Source organism: Delphinus delphis, chromosome 16 (assembly GCF_949987515.2).
Source record: "Delphinus delphis chromosome 16, mDelDel1.2, whole genome shotgun sequence".
Classification (NCBI taxonomy): Eukaryota; Metazoa; Chordata; class Mammalia; order Artiodactyla; family Delphinidae; genus Delphinus; species Delphinus delphis.
The window spans coordinates 38,802,713-38,815,890 of NC_082698.1; the positions used below are offsets into that span (position 1 = coordinate 38,802,713).

General features: G+C 39.8%; 1 protein-coding gene across 7 annotated transcripts in view; it reads right to left on the minus strand.

Moving 5' to 3' along the window:
* A1CF (APOBEC1 complementation factor) overlaps positions 1–13,178 on the minus strand; it is an 81,669-nt gene that overhangs the window by 27,250 nt on the left and 41,241 nt on the right. For all 7 annotated transcript variants that reach the window (XM_069541533.1, XM_060034563.1, XM_060034567.1 and 4 more), the window contains 3 exons: positions 11,655–11,789; positions 9,719–9,849; positions 4,583–4,821 (listed from right to left, as the gene is read on the minus strand). In XM_069541533.1, coding sequence (XP_069397634.1) covers positions 4,583–4,821; positions 9,719–9,849; positions 11,655–11,789 — 505 coding nt within the window. The remainder of the gene's footprint in view (positions 1–4,582; positions 4,822–9,718; positions 9,850–11,654; positions 11,790–13,178) is intronic.

Consider the following 13,178-nt stretch of genomic DNA (forward strand, 5'->3'; position numbering starts at 1 on the left):
GTGCTTTTGATTTTCCCCTGGGAATCATCTCATCACTGACCTCTGGATCCTCTTTTCCAATTCTGATTTAAGTGGTCTAGGCCTCAGGATTTTGAAAAGCACCTCAGTTAATTCAGCCAAAATTGAGAACACTGTTCTAGCCCATTGGCTTTTGCCTTTCCAGACTGGGACCACGGTAAGTCATTCACAGGCCTGAAGATGTGGAAAAGGTTAAAGTGGATAGAAGTGAGAGGAAGTGCAGGGAGCAGTGATTTCCATAAACATCCCTGTGAAAGTCAGTGTTGGAAAGTGATTTGTGAACTTGAGCTTTGAAGTCAGACAAGTTCAAATATCAGATTAATGATCCTGGCTAGGAAACAACCTTTCTAAGCATCAGTTTCCTCATCTGTAAAATGGGGCTAATAAAAGTACCTGCTTTCAGGGTTGTTGTGAAGACAAAAGAAGGTGATGCCTTAACGCATATATGAGGAATCTAGGAAAATGCTACAGATGAACCTATATGCAAAGCAGAAATAGAGACATAGACGTAGAGCACAAATGTATGGACACAAAACGGGGAAAAGGGGGGTGGGATGAACTGGGAGATTGGGATTGACATATATACACTACTATGTGTAAAACAGATAGCTAATGAGAACCTACTGTACAGCACAGGGAACTCTACTCTGTGCTCTGTGGTGATTTAAATGGGAAGGAAATCCAAAAAGGAGGGGATATAGGTATACATATAGCTAATTCACTTTGCTGTACAGCAGAAACTAACACAACATTGTAAAGCAACTATACAGCAATAAAAATTTTTAAAAACCCACCTATTTAAAACTTTAAAAAAAAGGGACTTAATTTATCGCTTTTAGATGATAATTCAATAATGTACATTCCTCTTGAGTATTTTTGATCTATTTTTTGGGAAGTATAGTTTCCTCAGAATATGCATTCTTTGTGTCCAATGTGAATAGTGTCACTCACTCAAATTAGGTATGATTTTTTTTAGAACTTTGTCATTTAGAAGAAAGCAAATTACATTGTAGACGCAATAAATGTTTCCATACTGAGTGGTTCCCCAGGTGTTGCTATTTACTTCCCATGCAGGTGAGTGGCTAGTGTCATTAGCTGACAGATTTAGCAGTGGATCACAAAATTTGGCTACACAACAGAATTATCTGGAAAACTTAAAATATCAGTGCTCCAACGCCGCACCCCAGAAAAGCAGATTCAATTGATTAGAGGTTGATTTGGGCACTGGTATTGTTTAAAAACCTCTTCAGATGATTCAAATTTGTAGCCCACCATGGGCCACCCTTGATTTAGATGATCAGATCTCAAACTTGTGGTCTCAGGGGCAGTTGCATCCTGGGAACTTGTTATAAATGCAAATGATCAGACCCCATACCACACCTACTGAATCAGGAGCTCTGGGGTTGGGGGCGCCAGCAATCTATGCCTTAACAAGCCCTCCAGGTGATTCTGATGGAGGTTAAGATTGCAAACCACTGTTGGAACTTTTTTTCAGAGTATCCTTAGAATGCTTTGATAATGCCTGAACTGGATGCATCCACTTTGTTCTACGTACACCTCAGTAAAGACGCAATGTCAAGAGGGAGCTTCCACTGTTGGAGGAGGTAGGTGGTGGAAGGCAATATGCCACTTTAGACCACAATTTTCTCTCTGTCTTCAAGTCTGGATCAATTAAGAAGGAAAAGCTTCTTGTGGTCCTTGCTTATCACGTTTCTTAAAGCTCTCCTTGTCCATTCAAAGTGGGGTCTCCAGAGGATTGCCCATTACTGAAATCCTGTGTTGTTGCTTAATCTATGGTGAGGTCATAGGTAGATGTCCAAATGGGTAATAGATTTTACTCTCAGGCTTCGGTAGAAAGGAAGCAGTTTGCTCTGGCTGGCTTACTCACCGCCTCTTGTTAATCTGCTGATGAGGCAGTCTGACTGAACTCCAGCGGACTGAAACTCAACCAGCTGAGGCCAACTTAAAGGGCAACAAGCAAAGTGGGCGGGGCTGCCTCACATCATGATGAGGATGAGAAAATGCCTGAGGAGAGTGAGGCAGCCTATATATTGCTGCGTCCTGGCCAGAGCATCCGTAGGGAGAACTCAGGATCTTGGGTGGAAGCATAACACGGTGCTTGAGAATTCTTGCCGCCTAGCTGCTCAGCCTTGCCCGGCCTAGTCAGTTCAACTCAGGTAAAGAGAAGCTCTTTCTGTGGGTCAGTGTGCTGTTTTCTTTGAAGAAGGGAAGCTGACGGGAAGTTTTAATTCCCTAGGAACACTGATTGTCCGGCTGCTGAAAACTCTCTCTCCCATTTTGGACCCTCTTTCACTGCCATCCTCCCCCATCCCCCAAATGATTGTACGTATTTGTTTTTACAGGTAATGAAGGAGGAAAATGATTAATGTGGGGTGGAATAGTGGAAGCTGGTTTCTCAGTGAAGTGGTGGCTAAGCTGGGGCTTTGACTTCCATGAGTCAGTAGAGACGGGGAGGGGCAGGTCATTCTAGGAGGGGATACAGCCTTCGAAATAAAGGATACAAAAAACGAGCATGGTGTTGTCTAGGCCACTGAGTTTGTCCTGATAGAAAGGAGGGTGTTTATCGTGAAAAAGAAGGTCCAAATTGTTTGAAAAGAACTGGGGCCCCGAGTGAATGACGAGCTCAGAGGTTTATGCTTTATCTCATATGCAGCAGCAAGTTGGTGAATATTTTTGAACTAATGAGTGAGTGACATCATTCAGCCTCTTAACAAGGAGAGATTGAATTCCTACTATTTGGAAGAACTTGTGGAAAGGATGATATGTTATTTTAGGAACACTACTCTGGTGGTAATGTTTAGGATGGAGTAGGTGGGGGAGGTGGGGGGCTGGGGGCATCAAAGAGAAAGCAGAGCTGGGAGAATACTTAGGAGACCTTGAAAAAAAATAATCCAAGGTTGGGAATATATGTGTTTAGCCTACAGTGATGACCTGAGAACAAGATGGATAGGAGGCACTTTTCGAAGGCAGAATTGTTGATGTTGAAGAGGACAGCAAAATATTAAGTTCAGGTCACTGAGAGGCTAGGTAAGCAGCGTGGGGAGTTCTAGTGATTCTATGCACCTGTGAGTCAGGCGACTTGACCGCTTGGGTAGTGAAGAAGTAGTGAATGGAAGCTTCCCCATTAAAAATATCCACCTCAGATCAAAACATTTTTACTGTCAAAATTTTAAATATTGATTTCATCTTCCCTAGTCTTTGCAAAATTTCTCTTTCCTATGTTTTATAGCAATACTATTACACATGTATAAAATATATTAATAATATTATATTGAATCTAAAAAATGTCCACCTCTCAATAGATTCAGCCATTTTGGGGGATATCCCATATTTTTTCACTTTAAGCTGCCTTCATGAAAATATTATTAAAACATATTCCCCAAGCTCAGAAGCCATCTTTCAATTTTGAAAATTTCTGGAGGGCTACTCCTATTGGTTTTATTTTAAAAAATAAAAATAAATGTGGGTGTTTTTGTTGCTGTTTTGCTTTGCTTTAGATTCTGGTGACTTCCACAGTGCTTAAGAGAATCCTTGATTCCAGTGTGTTCAATATGCCATTCCTGACATACGTATCATTTTAATATTCATTTTAATACCTTTGTGTAAGTTTGGGAAATATTTTATAACAAGCACAGGACTTTCAATAATTTTTCCTAAGTTGATCTTAGTGGGGCAGTGTCTTGGTGGAGTCTTCTAAACCCAGGAATTTATGGCTGTTGACCAAATAGGACCTACCTCGTGGTTGTAGCATATAACTAAGGTGTCTTTCTATGGAAAGCTATTATTTCTATTACCTAAAATTAGACAAATTATTAGACACTAGGAAGTTATAATAAAAGTACGTCATTTTGGGCTTCCCTCGTGGCGCAGTGGTTGGGAGTCTGCCTGCCGATGCAGGGGACACGGGTTCCTGCCCCGGTCCGGGAGGATTCCACGTGCCGCGGAGCGGCTGGGCTCGTGGGCCATGGCTGGTGAGCCTGCGCGTCCGGAGCCTGCGCGTCAGGAGCCTGTGCTCCGCAACGGGAGAGGCCGCAGCAGTGAGAGGCCCGCGTACCGCAAAAAAAAAAAAAAAAAAGTACGTCATTTTAATTGTCATTGGGATAATGTATCACTTGCATATTTATTATTTCTACATTATAATGGATAACATATACCCTATTTCTAATAAGCCTGATAACAAAAACTATATACAAAGATAACTGTTGACTGATAAATTTACTTTTAGGGAGATTCTTCAGTTTAAAGATTCAGTATAGGGTTGCTATAACTTCAAGTTCTGGATTTCTCCTGTGCAGTATACATTGGATTTAATGCACGAAGTGAATAGTTTTCAGAACCCAATCTGTGAAAACTTCAGGGAGCTGAATCAACTGTGAGATAAATAAGAAAGACCGAGAGTTTAAAAAATGTAACATAACCAGAGATAAAGAGCAAAAAAAAAAAACCGAACAACAGGCTTCTGTTTCCTTTGCTAAGGAGCACAGCAGCCTGAGGCAGGCAGGACGGGAGTGGAGAAGTCTCCTCTTTGAGGAGGGGTCCTAACCTGGCAGAAGCTTCCTCCGGGCCATGGCAGCTGCCCGATGATTCTCATACTCCACGAAAGCAAAGCCCCGGTTTTTGGTTTTATCGGCAGCACTTGGGTAGACAATGACATCCACAACTCCTTCGGTGACCTTTTTCATCTCTGATAAGATTTCTTCTCTCTTTTTGGTTTTTGGGATTCCCCCAACAAATAATCGGCAGTTGTCCACGCTGGCACAAACCCCTAACAGACGCCCATTTCTGCGAAAACAGCAGGGATTTTGATTGGGGAGAGTCCTTGCTTGATTAAGGTTTAAGACTGAAAAATGAAAATATATATTGAAATTGAAAATATCAGGCCGGGACCTGATATGGCCTGTAGATATGGAACGTTTGGTCGTCTTAGTGTTTAAACTGGTTTTGGAAAGTGGTAGCTGCTTTTGAGAAACTGGAAGTTCTGTCAACCTTGGTTCTGCATTTTTAAAGAAAAAAAATAGTTGAAACTGAGTTGCGTCTGCTGTCTTTAGAGTATATGTAGATTCCACTAGTTATTGTGAATCCTCGACACTCCCTAATACATCGTCAATCCTGAGGTCTTTACACCTGGCTCAATGTACTTTTGTATCCTGCCCTGGAGGTATCTGAGGTTGCAACCCCTGGTGCTCCCTTTTTGTCCAACCAAACAGAGAAGCTATTCTGACATGATCATTATTATAGATGGTCCCTTATACAGAACAGAGTTTCACATATTATTTGGCCGACACAAGGAGCCCGTGAGATGGGCAGAATAGGTATTGTTTCCATTTTACAGTTGAAGAGCTTGAGACTCCAAGATATTAAGTGACTTGCTTAAGATTTTGTGGATTTTGAGAGTTAAAATTGGCCTCTGGATTCAGTTTAATCCCTGTTTCTTCCACTGTGCAGTGTTGCTTATCAGCCAGTTGGTGGATACCTTCGTAGGCAAGGTGTAGGTTGGTTCAACTTTTCTGGGGGACATGTGGGAAAATGTATCAGAAGTCTTAAGTGTGCGTAACCTTTCGCCAAATAATGCCCCTCTAGGGGAGTGTCCTTAGAAATAAAGATGAGCATTAGCATTTTTGTGTAAGGTTATTCACTGCTACTATTTACAATAGCTCCCAAATTGGAAATGAGCAAAATAGTCCACCGTGCAGGACTGGTTTAATGTATCTCAGCTGAGGTGACTGCTCTGGGGCTGGACATTTCCTCATTGTATACCGTGGTATGTTTGTCATCCCTGGTTCTTGACCACTAAATGCCAAGTGCCACCTGTTAGGTCATCCAAGAATGCCTCTTCATCTTTCTCTATGTCCCTTAGGGGGACAATATTGCTCCTGGCTGGGATGCACTGGTATATAAAAGATGAGCGTTCATAACATAGGATGCTCTGTGGTCAATAAACATAGTAACATAGGAGAGTATTTGATGGTTGAAAATACCAGTTCACACTATGCTGCTGGGTTTAAAAAAAATGTAAAATGAGTATATGAGAAAGCCATTTTGCTTAAAACTGTAGAAAATCTAGAAAAACTATAAAAATTCAACATGGTGATTCTCTTTAGGCAATAGGGTAATGAAGGAACGGTTTGAACTTTTATTACTGTTTTTTGGCTGTTATTGTGTGTTGTGTATTAGGCCATGTGACTTTTGTAATAACTCAAAGTTATTAAAAATGGGTAAAGTTTGCTTAACAGAAACCACTCATTCCTCCTGAATAAAAAGTGCTCAGCCAGGTGAGTGGAAGATTGCTCTGATTTCTCGGAACTAGTGGCTCTCAGCTGTGTGGCAGGTGTTCTCACCCAGGTTGCACCCTGTCCCAGTTGTCTTCTGTGCTTTGTTGAAGAACTAAGGACCGCATATCAGATATGTAACAGGTCCATCTCCGTTTGTTGAACATTGTCCTAACAATGTGTTTTTTCTGGGGGGAGGGAAGGGTCGATAAAGTGATCTTTCAGGGTTTTTTTTTCTTTTTTAACTTAAACCTTTTGTTCCAAGATACTATTTATTTAGAAGTTTATATTTTTGATCATTCGGGGGCCGGTCAGCTACCAGTAGGGGGCGCCTGGAGCCTCCATATCCTGTTTTTAAATCTATGTGATTTGTCAGCGAATCCCAGAATTGCTTGGAGACGAAAAACTCTCCCTCAAAAGCTGAGGGCATGACTTTAATGTCTCCAGAAGCCAGGCATTTAGACGATGCTCAGTGGATATTTGATGACGAGGAGGATATGACACCTGTGGGTCTTTTCCGGCTAAGAACCTTATCTATCCCCTCAGAGACAGTGGCTAAAAACAAACCAAAGGTTTGTAACAAGAAGAGGTAACAAACAAACCTCTTCTCTACAAGAAAGGTTCTCTCTCTGACAACATCCAAGGCAGAGTGGAAGTAGGTGAGGTTGGCCCTGGGGTGTCTATTCTGCTATTTCACATTCCATTTATCCTACTCATTAAAATCCAAAGTCACTCTGTGCCTTCACCTTGCTTCTGGCATCCAACCTGAACTGTAACTGGCATTTTGGCCACCAACTTTCTCTTTCCAAATGCTTTGTCATATTTTTCCTCTTCCTTTTCTGCACCCTCCTGCCATCATCATAACCATCAGCAAACATTTATAGAGCATCTGATATGTGTCAGGCACTGAGCTTTACCTGCATTATCTCTTTTATTTTTCCTAATCCCCTCCATGAGGTAGGTATATTTTTGTCTCTATTTTATAGATGAAGACATTGAAATTCACAGAGAGGATACTGTTACTTTTTAATGGCTTGTGTTCATTGTTCATACCCCATCTATTTTCAGAAAGTCTTGACCGGCTCCAGTGTGTAACAATGTATTAAGTAGATTCAGCGAACTTTGTTGATTCCCTACAGAAACAATTCTACATCCATCTCAACTTAAAAGCTATTTTGAGAATAACCTTTGCTATTAAGATGTTTCGTTTCTATGAAAGACCAAGGAATGGAGAATCTTCTAATTCCTGAAAGCATCACTAATATGTCTTAATATAGCTTTTTATAGCCCTTTCTAAAATAACAGTATATATTATTTCGTATGATGGGTGCTCGGAATAACTCTGTGTGATCAGGTGATAATATAAAATGGATGCTGAAAGAGGTCAAAGGATTTGTCCAAAGGAACCTGGGCTAGACCTCTGGTCTCCTGATTCTCATACCAAAAAATTTTCCATATATCGGAGCTCTTTTGGATCCATGGTGGCATGTGTGAAAGGGGAGCCTCCTTTATGTTTTTTCCAAGAATCTGTTCCAGAATCCAATCCTGGTACTGAATGACTAGGCTACTAGTAGTTGCCAAGTCCAATCAATCTTTTCATGGCTAAGGGGCTTAAGAAAAATGACCCAGTAGTTGACTGACTGCAGAATTACAAGGATAATGCAGGACTTATTTTGAACCTATAGGAAGTGAGAGAAAACTAATGACAGGAAATCTACTCTCTCTGTATTCATTTAATTTAAGATTCCCTGTTTTAAAGTGCATCTCTATTACAGGAAGAAAATATAGGTGAAAGACTGCATCTCAGAATTAATGAATGTGCTAATATGTAAGAGTTCTATCACTTATTGACATATTACTATGTTCCAAACACTAAGCTAAACATATTGAAATCTTGATAACATCCCCATAATAAACCTATGAAGTAAGTATTATTATTCCCACTTTATAGATGAGGAAATTGAGGCTCAGAGAGGTCAAGTCATTTTTTGACACTCAGCTGAGGCCCATCTGACCCCAAGCTATTGCTTTTTCATCTAACACACTAATCTTTCTTCCATGTGGCCCTGGGCTTCCTTAAGAAAGGATTTATGGCAGTTCCCTCTGGTTTAGATTTTAGAACGTAGACAATTTCATGTATTGTCAATTTATAAAAACCAGTTATTGATTGTATAGGGTCAGTTATGTCCTGGAACCCTGTGCTAATCCCATGGTTTTAAATATTGCCTATATTTGGCTGACCCCCAAATTTACGTTCCAATCGTGACCATTCTCCTGACTCCAATATCATACAATCACCTCCTCAGCAACTCCCCTGGGACGTCTAATGTGCATCTCAAATGTAAATTGTCCCAAACAGAGCTCTTCATGTTTTCCTGTTATTCTCCCAGCCTTTTCCATCTATGACCCTATCACATCCACACATACTTGGACCAAAATCCTAATTTTCCTCCCTAAATTGTAAATCCACTCACACTCTAAATCCAATATTTAGCCAGTCTTGTCTATTCAACCTCCAAAATATATCACACATCTGACTTTTTACCACCTTTACCACTAACCCCTTATGCAAGCACCACCGTCTCCCATCTAGTTCTAGACACAGCAGCGGCCTTTGAACTGCCATCCCTCTTTCAGTCCTTACCCTGCTACAGTCCATTCTTCACTTAGTAGTCAGAGGAATGGAATGTTGTAAAAAAGCATGAATCTGATTAAAACCTCCTGTAATTTCCCCTTTTTTTTTAGAATAAAATCCGAATTCTTAATGATGAAATATAAGACTCCCCAGCTGTATTGCCTTCAACCCTCCTCTCTTTATTCTGTTCCGAAGGCTGGCTTTCTTTCTGTGCCTTTAACACATCATGCTTATTCTCACTTTGAGACCTTTGCACTTGCTGTTCGTTCTTTCTCTGAAAGGATTTTCCTCCAGGTCTGACCGTCATGGCAGATTGTTTTCATTCAAGTCTCAGATCAAATTTTACTTTCCGGAAGAGTATTTTCTTAAATACATCAAGTTAGAGTAGCAACCTCCTCATACAACTTTACCCCATTTCCTGGTTTTTATTTTTTCAAACTCTTTTAAATAACCTAATACATCCGATTGCTCACTATGAGAGTAGGAAAGTGTACCTTGATACTTCTAATATTTTCAACAGTGTCCAGCACATATTTTTGAAATGGATAAATCAATGAATTTTGCTTCTTTGAACATTTCACAGAACTTAGTCTGGCACCTTACATAGTGATGGTTAAATAAACATTTCATTAAATTGATTTCCAAGAAAAAGAACTAACCTTTTATTTCTGATTTTGGCTATATTTTGCATATACTATATTAGATAAACTTGATGGAAGAACAGATAAAGGTACATTGTCTGATTCACTTTTAATCTAGGAAAGATGGGTCTTACCTAATTTCATAATTATTAAGTTGTTTGATTGCATTCTTGGCTTCTTGTTTATTTGAGAATGTTACAAATGCATATCCTCTATTGTTGCCATTAAAATCCATCATCATTCTCATCTCATAAATTTTACCAATCTACAAGTAATAAGAGAGAATTCATATTTATACATTTGTACTTCCAAATGAAAACACACACACATGCATACACAACATTTTCTGAAGTCTCTGCCGTGTTTGGCATTTACATCCCATGTGTAATAGTTTGCATGTTTTCATGCTGGGTTGAGATCTGTTATCTGACTCATGGGCAAAGTCAGGATAAATAAAGAAAACATGTACAAGTGGCATTTCAGCCGGAGTTGCCAGAATGTATATTTTTGGCAGAGCAAGTGACCTTTCATCACACAATTATCTGGGGATTTATACGATATCTTAGGGACCAGAAAACACATTTGTCATCAGAAGTACAATTTCTTGATAGATTGTCCTTGCCCTTTACATTGGCCTCTGAGGCCTCCATAGTTTTTATCTTTACTTGGTCATACTCACCAGTGATGTTTAAAACCAAAACCAAGAACACTCATTTGGAGCCTTGTGAAACTGACTTCTTAGCTATCTTTTCCACCTACCATGATATAAAGGTGACCATAGAAGGTGTGTTTCAGAGGATGGTCCTGGGAGCCCTGTTTTCTCCATCTGTAGGCTGAAGGTAAATGCTAGTCTTAACACAACTGATCCAGGGCCAGCACCTCCATGGTAGCAGTGTACTCACTCTATCCCTCTCACTGTAACTCCTCTGCTTTGCTTATATACTATTCCCTCCTGCTACCCCAACTGTTCTCTATAATCCAGACACAGCAATTCATTATTGCTGGCTGCTGTAAGACGGGTGGCCCACACAGACGTGAGGGACACGCGTGGGGAGAAGAGGCATCAGTAAGCTACTTCTATTACGTCAGTGGTGTCTGACCCACAGGTCAGCCCCACGCCACCCCACGCTACTCAGTGATGGACGCCTATTTTTTTCTGGGCTCATTAGGAAAGAGTTCAAGCATGTTTCATCTCTGCATTTCAAGTGTTTCTTGGTGCTCATTTTCATGTTCAGTATATAAGATTCTTATAGGATTAAGTCCTTGTAATTTATGCATGTGCCAAGTGACGTTGTTTGTATAAAATTAAGAGTAGTTCTGAAACTGAGCTGAACTACACACACACACACACACACACACACACACACACACACACACACAGAGCTGATTTTGTCATTTAGGAAAAGAAATAGCTAAACTCTTATTAAATTTTCTAGGAATTTTAAACACCACGTGGTAAATTATCAGAAATGTTAATTTTGTATTTTTGTTTTAACTTTGGGTTTAGTAGCAAAACATCATTTGGAATTCAAACTGAGGAAATTTATTCCTTAATTATATAGTGACTTTGAAAAACCATGTTATTAATCTTGTTGATTGCATTCAAATTTGTAGAAGGAAATTTTATTCTGGATCAATATGTATGGGGACACGGCTGAGCCATGACATACATATTTTTTAACGTGAAAATCTTACACTTTATAAAACCATATTAACATTTCAAAGTTGAAGCAATATCTTCTTTTAGACAGGTTGTTGTGTTATTCTAGATTGATAGACCTGTTGAGTTTGCAGTAAGATGGCTATGCTAGTGGAGATGGGGGATTGAAATATAGATTAAAAAGTCATCAGCAATGGTAGTTTCAGCCGTCAGTAACAGGACAGCTGAGTCAAGGCAGTGATAATTAGGGGCCAATCACTAACAGCTGGGAAGGTTTTAACTTTGTGCATGATTGAGGAATGGTAATTGGAAAAGAAACCATCACTGACCAAGAAGAATGAGAGTGAAAGCAAGGTGAAGAGAGTAGTATTTTTTCCTTGAAAGATTAAAAAAAAAATCTTTAGACTCACTTTTTCACATAATGGTATAAGTTCATCTTCAAAAAGGTCTCGGGGAAGTTTTCCAATAAAAATTTCACAGCCCCTTTCTGGGGGTGCAGCATCCCAACCAGGTGGGGGACCACCATATTTTCTTTGTCCATTTTCCTGCAAATCCCATGTGGATTGTAGGAGGGAGAGAAGAAAACAATAGAATCTTTAGTTTGAGTTCCTCAACTATTTTCAAAATCATTTCTCAATAAGGAAGATACTTATTGACAAGTAATAGTAGTGGACTGGTCAGAGGATAAAAATGGACGTCTCTTTTGTATGAATTTAAAAAAAAAATATTTATTTATTTGGCTGTGCCGGGGCTTAGTTGTGGCACATGGGATCTTTAGTTGCAGTATGTGAACTCTTAGTTGTGGCATGCATGTGAGGTCTAGTTCCCTGACCGGGGATTGAACCCAGGCCCCCTGCATTGGGAGTCCGGACACAGTCTTATCCCCTGGACCACCAGGGAAGTCCCTTTTTTGTGTGAATTTCAACACCGTGCTCTTGCTTCAGCGACTTGCTCCAGATAAGCACTGTGAAAACTTATAAAGTGCTGGACAAATATAAAGGGTTATTTTTTTGGTTTGTTATTATTTTGCCATTCAGACTCACCAATGCCTGATCGTCAAAGGATATGATTATCATTTGAATCTGGGGTTCTGATTTAATATTGAAGTCTATGAGGTTCTGGACCTGAACTACTTGGCTCCATGACCCACTAGCTGTGGGGCATTGGGCAAATTGCTTTACTTCCCCAAACCTCAGTGTTTCTCATATATTAAGTGGAGATACTATCAGCTTTTGATTAAAGGAGATAATGTATCGAGTATGCATGGCACAGGTCTCGGCATGTGATATATATTCAATAGTTATTAATTCTCTTCTTGCCTCCCTGGATTGAGGCTGTTTCATGCACTGAGCATGGCAACGTAGGCCCCTAAATAGAGACATCTTGAAGGTTAACATTTGAAAGAGTGGACTGGCTAATTTTGGGGGTAACCAATGAGGGACTTGTCTTCAAAGCTGACAAGATGGTGAAAGGTGTTTACTAATGTTGCATCTCTGTGGAGAACAATGCAGTTCTCAGTCCAAATACTGTAGCATTAGCTTCTATATATATTTTTTCCTTTGTTCTAAAAAATCCTTGGTAAATTCAATGTCCTTTTGGGGGAGGAGTAGCACTGATGCTTGTCTGCCCTGCTGTCTGTATTTTTCTGAAGGTTAATGACCTAAACATAACTTCAGGGGCCGCAAAGTAAAAGATAGGCCTAATCCACCGTTATTGAGCTGAAATAATTCATTTGCTGGAGAAGAATAAATTTACTTTCCACTTAGGTATAGCCAAAGCTCTTTGTTATACTTTAAGTGATTTTTGGAGAAAGGAAAACATAAAAGACCAAATATCAGTATTGTTGCTAACTTCTACAATTACTACTTTAAAAAACTTTTATACCGTAAAATGATGGATAAAACCTAGTAATGTATAAAGTAAAAAGAAAAATT